We start from the raw sequence: 18,930 nt of genomic DNA, 5'->3' as shown, positions 1-18,930 counted from the left end.
AGGAGAAACAGAGAAGAGGGGAGAGTACTTGATACACTCTTTCAAACATGTCCTGCTTGAAATGCTCTCTATCGCATACTCTTCTGCTAAGGGATCACATCCCCTATGTCATGTCAGCCTATACACAAGGCATTCACTTTCAATGCTGACAAAACAGAAATGCCTTTCCTACATCATCACCAGACTCAGGAAACAATTTCATTCAGGGTTTAGGAATCAATTACTTGGGAATAAGGTTTGATGATCTAACAACCACTTTTGTCATGGTCATTGCATAAAAACAGTGTTTTCAGCATTCAACTTTGGGCCATCTCTATCAGAAATTGCAAAGATGTCACTTTGCTTAGAAGTATTGCCTCATGTTTTGTTCCTAAAGGTGCTATTATGCTAACAATAAATCTGGCAGACCATAGGCAGAGTGTGAGTTGTGATATACTCAATATTCATCACACATGAACCCAAAGGGAAATCCATTATGTGCTTCTGGGATCCTTGAGTAAAACAGGTTTATTACACCTGCCAATTTCCATGGATTTGCTGTGTGATACATAGTCTTCTGTGAAGAATGCTTGATCGCAGTGAACATTTCCATTCTTGTGGCTTTTCACTTCAGGTAGCTTATTCACTCTGGCTCTCAAGTCAATAAAAGACTTATTTGAAACAGAGCAAAGTCAAGATATCATAAATACTTCCCAATGAACTTTCCAGAGGTTGGTAACTGTATTTATGTCTTGTATTTTTCTACAAAATTGTTTTATAAAAATTGCTGATGGAATTACATGTTTTATTTATTGGTATCAGTCCTAAAATATCTTAATTGAAAATCAATGCTTTGACAGAAAATTTTAAAATAAATATATTTGTATGTAAACAATAGCAGGAAACAAATCTTGCAATTTTAAATTTTAGTTTCGCAAAAGGAATTGGTATGTTTAGGAACAGCATCACAATTAGCTTTGAGGACATGATACGAACCTTACAATAGTAACAGTACTATACCAGCCACTAAGTCTCTCTGTCTCCATGCCCAGGACCTTGATTTACTCAGTTTGTTTCCGCAAAGCAATGTCTGACTCGAAGCCTAATATTTCCTTAGGTCTGACAAGATAGGTGCTCAGGTGAGAGACAGAGAGAGAGACAGAGAGAGACAGAGACAGAGAGACACAGAGAGAGACAGACAGAAACAGAGAGAGACAGAGACAGAGAGAGACAGAGAGAACATGTGTGAGTATGTCTACACATGGAGACATGGAGGATAGAGTTCAATCTCAACGGTGATTCCTCAGCCACTGCCCAACATTTTCAAGGGAGTGGATGTGGCTCTCTCCAGTTCTTCCACATTCAGATTAGAGAGCATCAAAAAACTTTAAAAAATGATTTAGGGAGTCAAGCACACACCTTCACTCTTTCAAGGAAAACAGCTTTACCAACTGAAATGTTAGGGGCCTCAGGTTATGCTTATAAGATTCATACAAAAACACTCAACACAGAACAAAACAAACAAATACAAATGACATACAATTGAACAATTGTAGTGGGAGCTTGATCCTTTTAGCCAATGATATTTGGGGTGTCTTTCCCTCTGGGAGTGGTTTCTTCTGAACATCTGACCTGATAAAACTGAGGATGAGGCCTTGTGTACTCACTCTCTGTTGGACTGTGGAGTGGGAGCAAGCTGCGAAGAAACAGCTTGCCTTAGGCCTCTTCACTCTAAAGGCAGCTGGCTCATCATCAGCATTTATTTGGTTCCACATTTGTGAGTTTGTATTTCGGTTGCACCCTTTAATAAATTATTAAATAAACTTTGGTGGGTTCTCACTTCAAATGATTTTTGATTATGAGCCAAGAGAATTTTTTTAAAGGTTACAATACAAACAATATAATTTTGTTAAAATAATAAAGATGATACATGAGCATCGTGTAGAAATACTTGAGGTGGAAATGCTTTTCTTGTCTTCTATATCACAGCTCATCATAAAGGCAGTCATGCTAGGAATTCAAACAAGGCAGGAATCTGTTTTCAGAATCTGATGCAGAGACCCAAGCAAGGAGTGCTGTTTACTGGTTTGTACCCCACAGCACAGCTTGCTCAGCCTGCATTTGGCATATAATTGGAAGCACCATCATCTCAGGAATGGTGACATCCATTTCAAGGAGCTGGGCCCTTCCACATCAGTCACTAATTTAAAATTGCACTATATACTTACCTACAGGCCTTTGTTATGGAGGTGACTTTTTAACTGATGCTTTCTTCTCTAGGAACTATGTCTCTCACTTGTGTATACTAACATAAAACTAACCATCACAGGAGCTGTGAATTTCCAATGCCAGCTAACTATGTTCCCTTGATCTTGTGCTTATTTTTATTTTATTTGAGACTCAGGTTTGGTCATCTATCCTCACTGATGATATCACTAAGAGCTGTGGCACTTCCCTCGAACTCTGAATTTAAAACTTGCTATCCTTGCCAGGTAGTGGTGGTTTGTGACTTTGAGGCCAGTCAGGTCTATACAGCGAGTTCCAGGACACACAAGGCTACACAGAAAAACCTTTCCCCCTCCAAAAACAACAAAAACATCAACAATAAAACCCAAAAATCTCTTTTTTTTGTGCCAAAAATCTTCTTATACACTGTCCTGGATAACTTACAACAGCAGTATATGGTTGTTCAAGTAATTACCACTTTTATCTCATGACCATCAAATTTACGCCATTACTAACATTTAATATTTTATAACAATATTTAATATTTTAAATGCTAAATTTTATGATTTAGCTGTAATTGTGAAAACTGTTGCAAATTACATTGAAACATAGCATGATACTCAGTTTTCTGTTGCTTTCATAAACACTTAAATGTATAGGAAAGTAACTAGGAAGCATTTATTTTTAGTTCACATGTACAAAGATTTGATTTTATGATCAAATGGATCTGTTTTATTGTGAGATAATAAGTAGTAAGAGCCCAGCTCAGAGGAAAGTCTGTTATTTCATGACTAGGGAATAAAATTGTGAAAGCAGAAGAATGTAGGGTTCTATGGAGAATTTAAGTTGGTGTTTACCTAGAGCCCTGCTGACCAATGTCCTGGAAAAAATTTTGGAGATTACCAAAGGAGAAAGTAAACACATACCCAGCAACAAACTCTTCACTCTACAGTGGTAGCATGCCTGTCAGATGTGCTAGTGCAATAGTGGCACAAAGTTTTGGGAATAACCAACCAATACCTGCCTCAGTCTAGGGCCACTCCATGAGATTGAAACTCTATCTAACACTGCTTAGGCCAGGGAGACTATATAGGCCATGGACCTAAAGGAACAAACAATACTACTCTTCTGCAATAAAAGGACGCCTAATACCATTCTACTATACTCTTCTATCAATGTCTTGCTCAGCCATCATCAGAGATACTTCTTCCTGTTCATTGATATTTCATTTGTATTTTAATAAAGCTTGCCTGAAGTTCTGAGAGTAAAATAGCCACACTGATCAACATTACAGATCAGATAATGTTGACACCTACCTTTAATCCCAATAGCCACACTAGTTTGCCATAGAAACAAGTGGTAAATTTGGTGGTAGTGGTAAATTTCTTTAATCCCAGCACTAGAGAGGAATATAAAACAGGAGAAAATGGCTCAACAAACAGTCTCATTCAGAGATATCTGAAGGCAGATACTAGATTTTAGACTGAGGTAAAGGTAAGAGCCAGTAGCTGGCTGTTTTGCTTTTCTGATCTTCAGGTTGTACCACAGTTTCTGTCTCTGGGTTTTTAATAATCATGTTACATTTATGCAGTGAATAGGAAGAAATATAGAGACCAACAGCTAGAAAATGTGCAGAGAGTTAGAGACCTTTGAATACTCAATAGTAAATGGAATGTCTCCATTTAATCCTTCCCTTGTGGAAATAAAGGCTGAAAGACTGAAGAGCCAGAAGGGATGGAGGACATGAAGGAAAGAAGGCCTTTGAATTAGAGAAGAGCCATCCCACAAGGGTTTTAACGAGCTCTCACAAGGCCACGAAGATTCTGCACCTAATGAACTCCCAGCTCTGTGAAGGGAAGTGCACACAAGCCTCCATCCCTAAGGAAGGAGCTATCACCAATTGAAATCCCCTCCCTAATGAAAATAATAGGTTTCTCCTACTCAGTCTCACTGGGAATACAACTATTCTTAAGGATAGGCACCTTGCACAGCAATACATGACAAACTCACTGGCATTTTTTTCTGCCCCTGTTCCTCTCTCCATTACAGGCCCTTTGTGTATACATTTTGGTTTCTGATCTTGTGTTTCCATGAAATTTCTGTTCATGCAAATGTGTGTTTATTGTGTTTTTCTTTAGCTATTTTTCTTCTGCTTGTTTGTTTTACCCTGCTCTGGTTTGTTTGTTCTTATTTATTATATTTGTTATTATTGTTTTAAATGTCTGATTGCATTTTAAAGAGAGAGAGAGAAAAAGGGTGTGGATTTTTTGGGTGGGGAAGTAGGAGATTCTAGGAGTTGTTAAGGTATTATCAGATTATACGGTACAGAAAAAAAAAAAAAACAACATTGCCTTCTTCCAGGTCATACTCCCTCTGAGCTTAGTGACTCTCACTAGGCCCATTTCTTCTAGGTTCAATTACCATCTCCCAATAGGACTACAACGGAGACCAAGCTACCTTTACCACACAGTCCTTAGAAGACAATTAAAGTGTGAATTGTATGAGATTCTAAACTATTGACTTTAATGAAATAAAATAGTTAATACATTTTGAGGTTTTTCTCACTATAGAAGATACAGCACTTAATTATGCTCACACAGTTTAGGCTTCTTATACATGTGCTGTTCTAACAGCAATAGAATCTGGTTCTAAGTTGTTCGTGCATTTCTGCCATATACTCTTATGGAGTTGACCCAGTCTTACTGTTCAGTGTTAATATATTAAGAAGTGTAATAAAGGGGAAGAGAAGGAAGAGACCTCGACAGAAGGAGAAACGGAGACAAAATTGGAGAAGTGGGAAGAGGAAGAAGGAGAGGGATGGGAAGTGGAAGGTGGAAGGAGGGAAAGGAGAGAGGAAGATGGGGAGGAAGAGATCAATAATATTTATGCCCATCTCAAGATTCTCAGTTTAATTACATCTGCAAAACACATTTTTGCATCTTATATAATACAATTTCCAAAAAATGAGCCAAGTTATTTGGGGTGCATTTTTAACCATCTCACAATTTTTAATTAAGTAGCTTAAATCTCTTTTCAAAAATTTCCTTAATTAAATGGACCTCTTGTTTTCCTAATATTGAAAAAAGAATTATATTGAAACAAATACATTTTCAAGTGATCACACTCCGGAAAATATCATCAGATCAATAATGTCTAGTTAGACAGATTAGGAGTCATTACAGAGACCCAAGATCTAGTACCCTTCCTTATTCCAGGTGCGAAAAGTTGTGAAGTTCATTAAAGAAAATTCCAAAGTGACCAACAAAAATTAACTTGTCTTTTAAAATGGAAAATAAGGCAATTAAAATACACACATTTTAATGGGTTATAACAGTGAAAGTAGAAAGGGAAACACGGTAAGCTGTGAAAGACTTGTCTCAGTTTTGGAGTTATTATGGCAAGGAAGAACAAAAGAGAGCATATAATAAAGAAACAGAACTCCATCATCAGCCAGTTCTCTAATGTAATGTAGTTCCCACATGGAGTGAACTCCATGGAGTCCCAAACAAAACAGATTTAAATCAATGCTCTCTTGTAAAACAGTATCTTCATCTTTACCTCTGGGGCAACGTTTAGCTGAGATTACCATATTTAAATGGCTATGGCTTAAAAGAAATAGATTCAATCTGTTCTTTACTGATGAAACTGTACACCAAGGACATAGGATTATTTCTCTCTTAGGATAAGACAAAAGGACATGTTGAATCACATCCAAATTGTATAAATAGAAGTTAAAAGAAGAGACAGGGCATTTCTCACATTTGATATGTTTTTGAGAACAATGGTTTTATTTTAATTTAGCACAAAATGTCTTTTAAAGAGCCTATGCTAATTCAATAGACACATTTAAAGGGCAAAATGTTAATGTAGAATTTTGACAGAGAGCTGAAACTTAAAGTAGGTATAGAGTTCTTTAAACATGGGTAATTTGGGGGCACCTTAATGACTTTTCTGTCTTCTTTTAATCTAGTATATGAAAAACTACATTATTATTTAGCTCGCATCTTTCTTTAAGAGAAGATGTGACATAAACCAAAACAATGCGATCGCTTTGAATAAATTATGACTGTGGTGCTCGGAGATGTTGGATTTACTAATGATGGGAATATTTTGTAAGGTTTCTTATTCTTTCAATTCCTTTTCACATGTTTTAGCATCTTCATGGCTTATGATTGCTAGTAAGATATTTTTGGAATTATGGCATTTTTGAATGAGAAATTTGCTCTATTCATTCTTGCATTTTCCCCACATTATATTGAACTGTACAATTCTATGAGATATACATAGTAGTTGTACACAAGCAGAAGGTGAAGGTGGCCAAAGGGTTTCTCTGACATTCAGGGGATCTAGTCAGAGGTGAAGCTATGGCACAATGTGGGTAGCTCAGCTTGGCAATTAAGACTGGAACTCCCTTGGGTATATTCCCAGGAGTGGTATTGCTGGGTCCAGGGGTAGGTTGATGCCGAATTTCCTGAGAAACCGAAACACTGATTTCCAAAGTGGTTGCACAAGATTGCATTCCCACCAGCAATGGATGAGGGTACCCCTTCCTCCACAGCCTCTCCAGCAAAGGCTATCATTGGAGTTTTTTATTTTAGCCATTCTGACAGGTGTAAGACGATACCTCAAAGTTGTTTTGATTTGCATTTCCCTGATCGCTAAGGAGGTTGAGCATGACATTAAGTGTCTTTTGGCCATTTGAACTTCTTCTGTTGAGAATTCTCTGTTCAGTTCAGTGCCCCATTTTTTAATTGGGTTAATTAGCATTTTAAAGTCTAGTTTCCTGAGTTCTCTATATATTTTGGAGATCAGACCTTTGTCTGTTGCGGGGTTGGTGAAGATCTTCTCCCAGTCAGTAGGTTGCCTTTTTGTCTTACTGACAGTGTCCTTTGCTTTACAGAAGCTTCTCAGTTTTAGTAGGTCCCATTTATTCAATGTTGCCCTTAATGTCTGTGCTGCTGGGGTTATACATAGGAAGCGATCTCCTGTGCCCATCTGTTGTAAGGTACTTCCCACTTTCTCTTCTATTAGGTTCAATGTGTTCAGACTGATATTGAGGTCTTTAATCCACTTGGACCCAGCAATACCACTCTTGGGAATATACCCAAGAGATGCCCTATCATATGACAAGATCATTTGTTCAACTATGTTCATAGCAGTATTATTTGTAATAGCCAGAACCTGGAAACAACCTAGATGCCCTTCAATGGAAGAATGGATAAAGAAATTGTGGAATATATACACATTAGAGTACTACTCAGCGGTAAAAAACAATGACTTCTCGAATTTTGCATGCAAATGGATGGAAATAGAAAACACTATACTGAGTGAGGTAACCCAGACCCAAAAAGATGAACATGGGATGTACTCACTCATAATTGGTTTCTAGCCATAAATAAGGATCACGGAGTCTACAATTGGTGAACCTAAAGAAGCTAAGTAAGAAGAACCTTCATCTGGTGATGGATGGAGATAGAGACAGAGACCCACACTGGAGCACTGGACTGAGTTCCCAAGGTCCCAATGAGGAGCATAAGAGGGGAGAACATGAGCAAATAAGTAGTGACCACGACGAGGGGTGCACCCACCCACTGAGACAGTGGAGCTGATCTATTGGGAGCTCAATAAGGCCAGCTGGACTGTGACTGAAAAAGCATGGGATAAAACCGGACTCTCTGAACATGGCGAACAATGAGGGCTGATGAGAAGCCAAGGATAATGGCATGGGGTTTTGATCCTACTTAATGTGCTTGCTTTGTGGGAGCCTAGCCAGTTTGGATGTTCACCTTCCTAGATATGGACGGAGGGGGGAGGACCTTGGACTTTCCACAGGGCAGGGAACCCTGACTGCTCTTTGGACTGGAGAGGGAGGGAGAGAGGATTAGGAGGAGGGGGAGGGAAATGGGGGGCTGGGAGGAGGCGGAAACTTGTTTTTTTTCCTTTTCTCAAAAAATAAAAATAAAAAAATAAAATAAAATAAAAGACTGGAACTCCCTGCAGGGGTGGGCTGAATAGATGGTTCAGCCGTTAAGACTCTGCTACTCTTGCAGAGAACCTAAGTTCAGTTCCCCACATCCAAGTGGTGGCTTATAGCTGTTCTGCAGTTCCAAACTATATGATATCTTCTTTTAGATTTCTCTGGCACCAGGAAGACAATTCACTCATGCAAATTAAGTAAAAATAGATGTGTCTCAAACAATAAATGAAGGCTAACTGTACTGAACAAACTGTAACTATTACCAGCCACTACTACAGTCTTCATTTTTGTAGATCCCTTTAAGTGCAACCTTACAGCTCTTTACCAAGCAAGAGATGAGGATAATTAGCCTAAATCTAGGCTGTTGGTAGTCATGGGAAGAATGCCACAGAATTGATTCTATCTGGACTCTATGCCTTGGTGTCATTTGGCTAGGTTCTTAAGATTTTTATTTTGAAAATCAGTGGAGGCCACCATGTGAAAATCTCTGATTTTTAAGCAAATGAAAGACCGTGAGGATGAAAGGCAAACCAGCATAGCTGTCTCAGCTGAACGTTGTGTGGAATAGTTATGTCTCAGATGGGTCTAGCTCATCAAGATACAGAGCATCGGGCAAAACCGAAAGCATATGCCAGTGAAGCTTATCTTAACCTGCATCCCACAAAACCATTATGCCAACATATGGCTATTTGATACGTCAGGTGGTTAAAAACATTTGAATTAAGGAGGTTTGTTAAAAGGGAAATTAATTAATAAACAAATATGACTACCCTTAAATGGAGTAGAAGAACATTTTTGTCCCCCTTTGATTACTGAAGAAAAGGAAAAAAAAAGAGTTCCAAGATTTCTTTTTAATTTTGCAAGAGCATTTTACATCACTTTTGTCTACACTTTACCTTAGCATACTTTTTCTCTAATAAATTCTAAGTTGAGAGGAAATAGACATTTTCATTTTAGAGACATGAAGACTTCACTATAACTGAAATTATAAATGCATTTATACATGATAAATCACTTAATCACATTTTACCAAATATCATTTTTGAAAATTCATGAATTTAATAATAATGTGTCAAAAGAGTTATTTTACACATTTTGAGAATTTTTTCTATTTGAAGTAAAGGTTACTCTCACAAATTTATCACTTGACCATTGAAATAACTTACGGCTTGTGCATTTTCAAACTTGTTTCATCTCAGGGAAGATATACAGCACTAATATATTTATCAATCTAAACTCATAATAATAGAACACTTTACCTGCACAAGAGTTTATGAGTGGCAGCAGAATTACCAGTTTCCATAGCAACCTCATCTCCACGTTCTAAGGTCAAAAATTTTTCCCATGCAATCAGCAGGAAAGAAGATTGTATCTTCTAGTCAATACGTTAGCAATCTGTCTGAAGGAAACAAAATTGACAAACATGTCTATCATAATATGTATTCCAAATGCTAAGCATTAACTAGACTTATTGAAAATATATTATAAAAATAAAGTAACATAAATGGCTATACATTGCAATACTTATATTTTGCTGAGCTTTACACATTTCAGTTCACACTTTCATAATTTCAGTTCACATATTATCTATTTGTCATCTGCTATGAAACTTACTGTAATCTTAATCAATTAGAATAGTATTCAATTCGATGCATAACATGAGAATTAAATTTTCCATTAATTGGATTTTGAACCTCTGATTTCAACTTTCAGTGATTATATTCCAACACATCTATGTATATATAATATATTAACAAAAGTTTCATAGAAATCACAGATTTTCTAAGTGTTCTATTCAAATTATTGAGAACATACTCATTATTAGTCATCACTTTTCTTGATGTTACTATAATGAAAACCAATATTATCACAAATTTCTGTAAGAAATCAATTGCCTGTGGTATTATTTTGCAGATAGAAGATGTACTTTCCCCAAGGGGTTACACCATAATTATTTCTAATTTACTTTGACATTTTAGCTATTCCATGACAAATGAGACCAACAGAAGGTGCTAGTTTGCCCTTTACTTCACAAAAGAAATCTAATAATAGGTTTATAAACACTGATAAACTTATAAAAATTAGAATAACCTTAAGATAAACTACACTGGGTCATTTTGATGAAACTATTAAATACCAAATGAAGCTTTAAGTGTTGCAGAACTATATTCAAGCTCAAATAACTTTAGAAAGTGTTTTGATATTATGTATATAACAAGTAATAAAATTTGATAGTTTCCAGATGTTTTAAATTTCAAAAGGCTTTCACTTATTTTTGCCTCTATTTATTTCAGAAAATAAATATAAATCAATCAATAAACAAAATATAATTATAAGTATGAATAGTTATGAAAACAGTGATTATATTCCAGTTTATAAAGTTAAAAAAAATGTTTTCAAGACTTAAAAAAAGAGATGGAAATAACAGGCATAAACAAATAGTGTTTTGGTCAAAGAACTCTGAGATGATGCTATTGCTTTCAAGCTCACAAGTATCTGATGACCTCACAAGTGCTCGCATGGGTTTTCCATTCCTTTTCCATCGTGTGTGACGGGGCAACATTTCAACTCTAGCAAAATCATATATTGCATTCATTCATTCATTCATTCATTCGTTTATTTGTTTATTTTTACTGTCTGTAAGACTTTAGTTATTTAATTTTGACCAATATACCTAAAATCTTGCTTTGAGAGACATTTGATAAAATAGCAAAACAAAAACAAAACTTAGTAAAAATACAGCAAAAGCAAACCAAGAACAAAAACTGAATGGAAATTGAAATTAAATCATAAAAAGAATTCAGCACAGAAAGGTCAATAACCTATAACGTACATGTATTGTTTCCAGGAAGAGCATAGGTCTAAATGGGTAAATATGTTATGACCTAAATGATAGAGAACACTGCTGAGGGACAAGCTGAGTTTGCAAAGACATAATTAGCATCCAGCACAATACTCAAAAGAACTATTTAAGATAGGGTGGATAAATGTTCAAATATATGAGACCTATATATTTTCTTTTGAGTATTTGGTCAAAATTTAATTGCCATCTCTAATAGTCAAAAGAGGAAAAAATGGGTAGAAACTGGTACAATTATGTAGTTGAATTTAATCCTACATTTGTCACTACAAAAGAGATGATTTTTTATCTACAGTAGCAAAATAAGCATTTTCCCTACTCACTAGACTACTGACATCATTTTTTTTTGTATAAAACAAAGATTTTTATCATATTCTGACAGTATTTTAAAACTTTGAATTATTCTCTACCACACTTCCACATTCAGTGGAATAATATTCACAATCGTATAAATTTGGAATCTTCCACTTCCAGGTGGTTTATTTACAAAACATGCCCATGACAGCAATCTGTTCCCCAATCACTATGAATACACCATCTATTAACTGTAAAGATATTGCTGGATTTACACAGAATTTCCTCCAAGACTCTACAGACTCCTTAAAAGCTGCTCCACAGTAGCATAGCCATATTTCTCTAATTTTCCCTGCCCAGTATCTGTGTACTCAAATGTCATGACAGAATTATTAATAGTACTTCTTTCTCCCAAAAGTCACACTTTACAAGATAAATTATATGGTCCACTTGTTTCATGGATATTCATTATTTCCACTACCAGACTCTCTTGTCCTCCTCTCTGTGGGTGTCTCTAGAGAAGCACAACTCCTTATGCAGCCCCAGTTTATAAAGTTGTACCAGTATTGCCCCTGCCTCTCAGCTCCAGGAATTCATTTCCTTCGCTACAGTATTTTCTAAAGGAAAATACATAGCCCTTAACACTGAAGCTAGAAACAGTCAAGTCAAATTTTAATATTTTTACTATTAATATTTAAGTATCACAATCTGATATAAAATATTATTATATAGATTCTACCATGACGCCGTCTTAACTTAATGGCTAAAATTTCACAGTTCTCAATTTAGGAATTTTTGTTAAAACTCTGCAATGTACCACTTCCCTTACTATAATGGATAGAACCCCAACTGTCAAAACTCCACCTCCACATGCGTTGCAACCCCAAATATAACCTCCCCCGCCGACTTTCGACTCATTTCAATAACAAGGCTCCCATGATGCCAGTAGAATGCAGACTCCCTGTTTATTAGCATGTTGCCTCCCATTCTTCCACATCCTGTTTCTATGGCCAGTGAAGAATCTAGAACATGACTGTTCTTTCATTTGCTGCTGTGAGACACAAATTTGCCTTTTCTGCTTTTAATAGTATAGAAATTTGTCCTTCCACCCAATCAACCTACAATACTATCTGAAATCAGAGAATCATAAAATTGTCAACTATGCTGGTCTATGGAAATTTAAAATGCCTGAGCCACCAAAACAATTATTTGCCAAATCTTGTTTGTTAAGCAGTATGGCATACTTCCTCACAGTGGTTGAGTAAGAGAGGAAGTATAGTTACTGAGAGGAAGTGCTAACTGTGTCGTTGTTAGTTGAACAAATTAGCAGCTGGTAAAGATGGCTAAACTGGAAATCATCAAAGATAGACGCAACTACCATCTTGCTTCATTGTGGATATTGGTGTTTCATTTATAATTGTGGACTCCAAATTTCCTCCTTTGAAAACTGAAGAGTTTGACATACAAATCACCTTCAAACTTTTTCGTATTTTTCTAGAGTTGCTTGATCCATCATATTCAGTGTATAATTTCATTTCAAACATGCTGTCCTTTCCTATTTGATTGCTTATAAGCATATGGTAATGAGGGCAAAGCCCAAAAGACATTGTATTTGTTATTGCTATATGAAGACAGCTTAAGTATTTATGCATCTTTTGCCATTTCTCAAAGTTATGTTTGTAAAAGTTAAGATTGTTCAAGGATCAGGAAAATGTTCTGGCTCAATAAAAACTACCCAGTTAACAAAAGTGTGATATTTATTTACTCACTGGGACTAGGGTAGAATAGTCACTATATAAAATGTTTGCTGGCAAGTGATCTGAAAGGCAATCACATGTGCCTAAGGACCTTGAGATTACTAAAGCTGAAGGGATGAAAAAAGAAAGGTTACAAAGCAAACTTAACGCACAGTAACTTCTACAGTTTTAAGAGGTTTTATAAATGTGTCACCAGTGTCCTATTTCAGGTGCCGGTTATAGGCCAGGCAATCTTTTAAATGGTATTTTGGATCAAAGAAGTAGGTGACTTGGTTCATAACCTAACTGCTAAGGTTATTGTTCTATTATTACTAGATGAACTTTGTGGCTCCTAGATTGTATCTGTTCACTTTTTTCTCTCATGAAATTTCTCAATGTCAGTTTTTCAGTGTTTCAAACACTTTAAGAAAAGACTTTGTATAGGTCTACAATTCCTTTTTTATAATTAAAAAAACTCTGATAGTTCTAATATTCATGTAATTTTTGAGGCAAAGTCTTTCTCAAAATAATATGTGTTAGATTGGGCCTTTTTATTTCATTTAGTATGGATATTTATGATTTTATGATAATCAAAAATGTTGGTCAATGATGGAAGTTTGTACACTAGGCATACATATTGTACTATTCATACATATATGCAATCCAAATGTACATTTATATTACAAATATGTATATAATATAAATGCACTTATATAAATATATAAATTTATGAATATACACTTATGTTATGCTACCTTACTGGAGGTTATTAACGATTCTCAATGTGACATTATCTACAATCACCGAATGGACAAGTCTCTACACATAACTGTGAGGGAGTAGGAATTAGGTTATTTTAGGTTGTGGGTTTTAGCCAAAATATCAATGGTACTGATTCCTGGGCAAAAGTTTTAGACTGTATCAAAAGGAGCAGGGTAGCAAAGAAGCAGAATTTGTCTGTCTGCTACTTAAGACACTGACAGAGTGTGGAGATGGTATGATATCAGCGGCCAGAAGAACCCTGAATATGTGAAACAAAATGACTTTATATCCCTAAGTTACTATTGTCTGTACTTTGTCACAAGTGTAAAATACCTAACATTTGTTATGTTAAGCATTAACACAGGTCAACTACTGGCAGCCCACTGAACCAATTAAACTCTCTGCCTACTTTTGTCAATAAAATTTCCTTTGAACCCACTGTGCCTATTTATGTATGTATGGTCTATGTCAAGAGAGGCGGAAAGAAATAGTAGTTCCTATGCCTACAAAGCTAACAGTATTTACTGTCTGACGTTTTATGGCTTTGGAGCTTGATGAAATTTCTTTGCATATGCTGGACAGACGGCCTCTAAACTACACAACACCTTTTAGCAGGGAAGATTCACTCAGTAAAACGATTAGGGAACTGCATTTATCTAACTTTATATAGACAATCTCAATGAAAATACCATAGGCCAGGTAGGAAAATACCCTAGGTCCTGCATGTTCAGCAGCTTCAGACTTCTGTCTATATTTGACCTCTTCTAACCATGTAATCTAGACCTGCATCTGATCCCTAAAGTTATATGAGTGAATAAAAAGAAAATATTGTGGGACAAAGAGATCATATCCAATGCTAATTTTATTTCCCCAGACAATCGTAAAAGAATCTTTAGGTGATTCAGGATAATTACTTTTGCTTGTGTTGTTTTAGAAAAGATAAATTATCTATTCTTTGGCTCTAAAATCCAACTATTAGTTCTTGAATTTCCCATGAACCAGAAACAAATATAAATGTCATATATTGACTCTACATGAGGATTTGGGGAATCCTGTGATAATGCCACCATCATTAAAATTGGTATACTCATTAGGCATGGTAGATAGTGAGACTTATCATAATGAGAGAGACAGCATCATTCTTTATTGTTCACAATAGGGTGTTTCTAGCTTTTTGTTTCATCAAAGAACTAGAGATATTTACTTAACTAAGATGCCATGGTGGATGTGTATGCACATAGCCTGAAATAAGCCTTTATATGGATACACTATTATTGTCAGTTCTTAATTACTGTATTTACCAAATTATAGTGAATGCCAAAGATAATCTAGAATGCTGTATTTTATGATAAACATACATCAGAGAGATTAAAGAAATTGTTCAACTCTCTCAATATAATGCTCTTTAATTTCTGTAGGTAGATTTAGATAACACCAACTTGGGTGATATAGAATTATGTGATTTAGCATATATAAAAATCTTTATGTCAAGTGAACATTATATCTTTTTCTTAACTCCATTGCACTATCTAAAATATTTCTGTAAAATTGACCAAAAAAATAAAAAGAATGTCCACTAAATGGGTTTAGTTACTGCTCTCCCTAAGTTTAAGGAGATACAATAGCCTAAGGAGGGCTGTTTCTTCAAACTTTAGCCAACTTCTCTCTCTGATCATGACTCATTTGTGAGTTTTTAGTGTGTCAAGAAACTATTGTTGTGAAAGCAAGGCCACAAGTTGACTTTATTCGGTCTTTATCTATAGAAACATTGACATCAATGAATTTCCTAGCAGAGATCAAGATCCATTTTCAGCTGGTGTGTTCATCATCGGAAAAAATGTGCTCAGTGCTAATTGCTCTTCTGTTTTTAATTGACCAGTTATTTAACTGTATCAGATAAATTTTAAAATCCTCATTTCAGTTTCTTCAGGTGACTCTACCGTTTAATTTCACTGTAAGAAGCATCTATGTTCAGAAGCTATGAGAAGACTCTTAATTTTTACAACCTTTAAAGTCGGCATCCATGCATTTATTCACGACCAACTTAAATGAAAAATAAATTTAACTGAAACATCTATGATTTGAAAAAAAAATGTGGTTTTGACATGAAAACCATACCAGGTAAAATACTAAGATAAATTATACTATCATGTTCTTTGTTTTCAGAATATAATATATCATTTATGAAGAATGTTACACCAAGGTCTCAAAAAATAAGCAACCATAACAGATGATGAAATAATAGATAGATATGATAAAATGCATTTAATGTGATCATAAAGCATTGCTTTCTTTTGCAAAGATATGACTACATGCTAAGTTGTTAATAGTATAAAAGAAATGTTAATGCATTTGTTGTGAAAGAATTATCTGCTACATTTTATTTTATATTTGATTTTTGCTTTTTAATTTTTTTCTGTTGTTTCTGAACTTATGATGTAGCACAACGTGATGTAGCACAAGTTAATATAGCACAAGCTGTCTATGTCTCAAAATCTCCCTGCTTCAGCTTTCCAAATGATGTACCAATTCCTAGTTAATTTTGTCTGGCTTCAAATTAGAGAAACAAAGCTAAAGTATTAACTCAGCTACCAATATAGTCTCCTTCAGAAGCTCAGAGTAGTTCCTGGAGGCCATGGATTCTTGCTCAAGGAGACCAATGTGAAGAAATTGTCATTGAGACCGAAGAAAATCCATCCTTCCACTGTATTTTAAACCTAAAGGCAATTCAGTATATAGATGACAAAGACAGACATTTTACTTGTTTATCTGATAAAGGAGAAGCCCAGAGGATACCAATTGTTTCCATATTTCAGCCCAGGATTGAGAATAAACCTCAGGCCTTGAAATTTCAAGGGTTCTCCCCAACTTTGTGCCCCACTTGATTTGTGACAATGGATATAGCTCCTGAGGCCAGCTGCAGATTCTGTTTGTACCTATATTTCAATCTGCAAAGCATAGGTAGATCCTTCCTGTGGAAATGTTTTTGGCATTTATACTGTCCAGGATAGGAGAACAAAGGTAGTGATGTAACTGTCCTTTGGAGGGTTGTAACATTCGTTCTCCAGTCATAAAACAGGCAATAGGAAACACTTGCAAATCTAAGCTTAATAAGTGTAATCAAGAACAAAGCATTACATAGTCCTTGTGCTGTCTTAGATATAGGAGATACTGGATGATATCCATACAGTTTACTTACTAGGTTGCATGGTTTTGTTTTGTGTCCTGTGTTTGCAGGACAGATTACTAGGTAGGAGTGGGCAGAACTTGCAGGACAAAGAGTGCCAAAGTTCAGAAGAATGAGCACAGTAAAAAGACTCAATTTATATCCCAATTTATTCTAGTAAATGTTTTTATCTTCTAAAAGTAGTGCTTTCTGAAATTAGTAGCTCATTTAATTTTGCACAAATTTTAGTTAAACACTGGAAAAACAAACTTTGACAATTCTGGTTCTCAATAATGGATTGAGTAGCAAAATGTATAGCGAAATACTAATACTAAAGAAAGATTGAATTTTTTTTGTGTGTGAATTTACTTTCAGACTTTTGTGTTTACTAATGTTCCATTTCCATTACTAAAAGTCACAGTTAGTATAAACATACAGAAATTCAAAGCCACCTTTTGCTACATAGCAAGTTTAAGGCCAACTTAGGCCTCATGAGACCCTATCTCAAGAGACAAAATCCAAACAAACAGTACTCCCATACTGACAATCAAAGAAAAGAGAGTGATCAGATAAAGTCAAATTGACAAAATATATGAGAAGAAAAATTAATCCACGGCTATAGGTTGTCAATCCCTCTATTAAAAAGAGGTTTCTCATGATAAACCGAATTGCATTCAATATTTGATGAAATTTTTAAAAGACAGAAAAAGAGAAATAATGAATATTAGAAAAAACAGAAGTATTTTGAAGAGAATGACAGATGTAAATATATACAAGCATAACATATGATTTCATCTAAATGAGGAAGCAGATGTTTTCTTCTTGTTTTATTTCTTCCTTATTAATTCCAATTATAAAATAAACAGGAACATTTTTATTAAGATTCTATTAAAAATGTATGGGTGCAGAACACTGTTTTCCTTGGGTGAAAGTATAAGTAGAGTTATGTTGAGAATAATATTGCATCTGTAAGGGAAATAGGAAACTTTCTTTTCATATGTTTAAGAAAAAGTTAAAAATCTTGGAAAAATTGTTTCTTGTTATGCTACAATTTTCAAAATTAAATATAATTAAAGCAAAGTAGATCTTTAGAGGCTATAACTATAAATCAATCTGGCTAGATGGTTTTTAGGTGAAGTATTAAGATATGACTAGGCTTAAGAAGCCATCTTATTTGAAACTATTTAGGTTTCACATAGGTTGGAGATTAGTGGTTTATTTCTACACCAATGTTATAAAAGGTAAAGACCCAAAATTGACAGAGTGTTAGGTCACTATTTAATGTTTGGTTGCTTTTTGACATAACAACCAAATGCCGATTAATGAGAGCATGGTAGCCCAAACAAGGGAGGTGAAAATGCCAGTTTTCTGATTTTGTGGTCAGGTAGGGGGTTTGTATTCTCTCTTGAACATACGCTTTAAAACTTTGACAAATTGAAACACTCTCCTGGGAGGTAGAGCCAGGATGATGAAGTGCCTAGGAGCCATGAGTTATGAGGGTCAGTGGAAAGAAATGAGTGTGTTTAGCCTGGGGAAGTGAGGATTTAGCAGGCAGAGGAGAGCCATCTTCAAATATTTGAAGTGCTGTCTTGTGGAAGAAGGATTAAACTTATTATTTGTGTCTCAGGAGAGCAGAACTGAGACCAAAGGGTGGACACTTCAGAGCAGCAAATCTCAGTTTAATAGCAGCCCTGAGCTTTTAACAAGTAGGATGTTTAGCCAGTGGTCAAGTGAACGAGCTGTGTAATCCAGATGTTCTGGGACACACATAAACTTAGTAGCTCTGGAGTTTTAGAGAACAGAAGTAAGATTCCATGGATTTGGGTGCTATGATAAATATAGTGAGAAGAGGAGCATCTACTCATAGAATTTGGAAAAGGATCAATTGAGTCAGTACATATATATATATATATATATATATATATATATA

The 18,930-nt window shown here is 35.3% G+C and overlaps 1 protein-coding gene across 3 annotated transcripts in view; it reads right to left on the bottom strand.

The window, feature by feature from the left end:
* Nucleotides 1-18,930, bottom strand: part of Cntn6 (contactin 6) — a 375,071-nt gene that overhangs the window by 308,342 nt on the left and 47,799 nt on the right. For 2 of the 3 annotated variants that reach the window (XM_005364955.3, XM_013353087.2), the window contains exon 2: nt 9,442-9,581. In XM_005364955.3, the coding sequence (XP_005365012.1) occupies nt 9,442-9,496 (55 nt within the window). In that variant the 5' untranslated portion in view covers nt 9,497-9,581. The remainder of the gene's footprint in view (nt 1-9,441; nt 9,582-18,930) is intronic. The other variant, XM_026788275.1, reaches the window with a different exon arrangement.

The sequence above is a fragment of the Microtus ochrogaster genome, unplaced genomic scaffold (assembly GCF_000317375.1).
Source record: "Microtus ochrogaster isolate Prairie Vole_2 unplaced genomic scaffold, MicOch1.0 UNK1, whole genome shotgun sequence".
NCBI classification, from domain to species: Eukaryota; Metazoa; Chordata; class Mammalia; order Rodentia; family Cricetidae; genus Microtus; species Microtus ochrogaster.
Note: the sequence above shows the minus strand (reverse complement) of the source record. Positions and strands in the feature narration are given on the sequence as shown.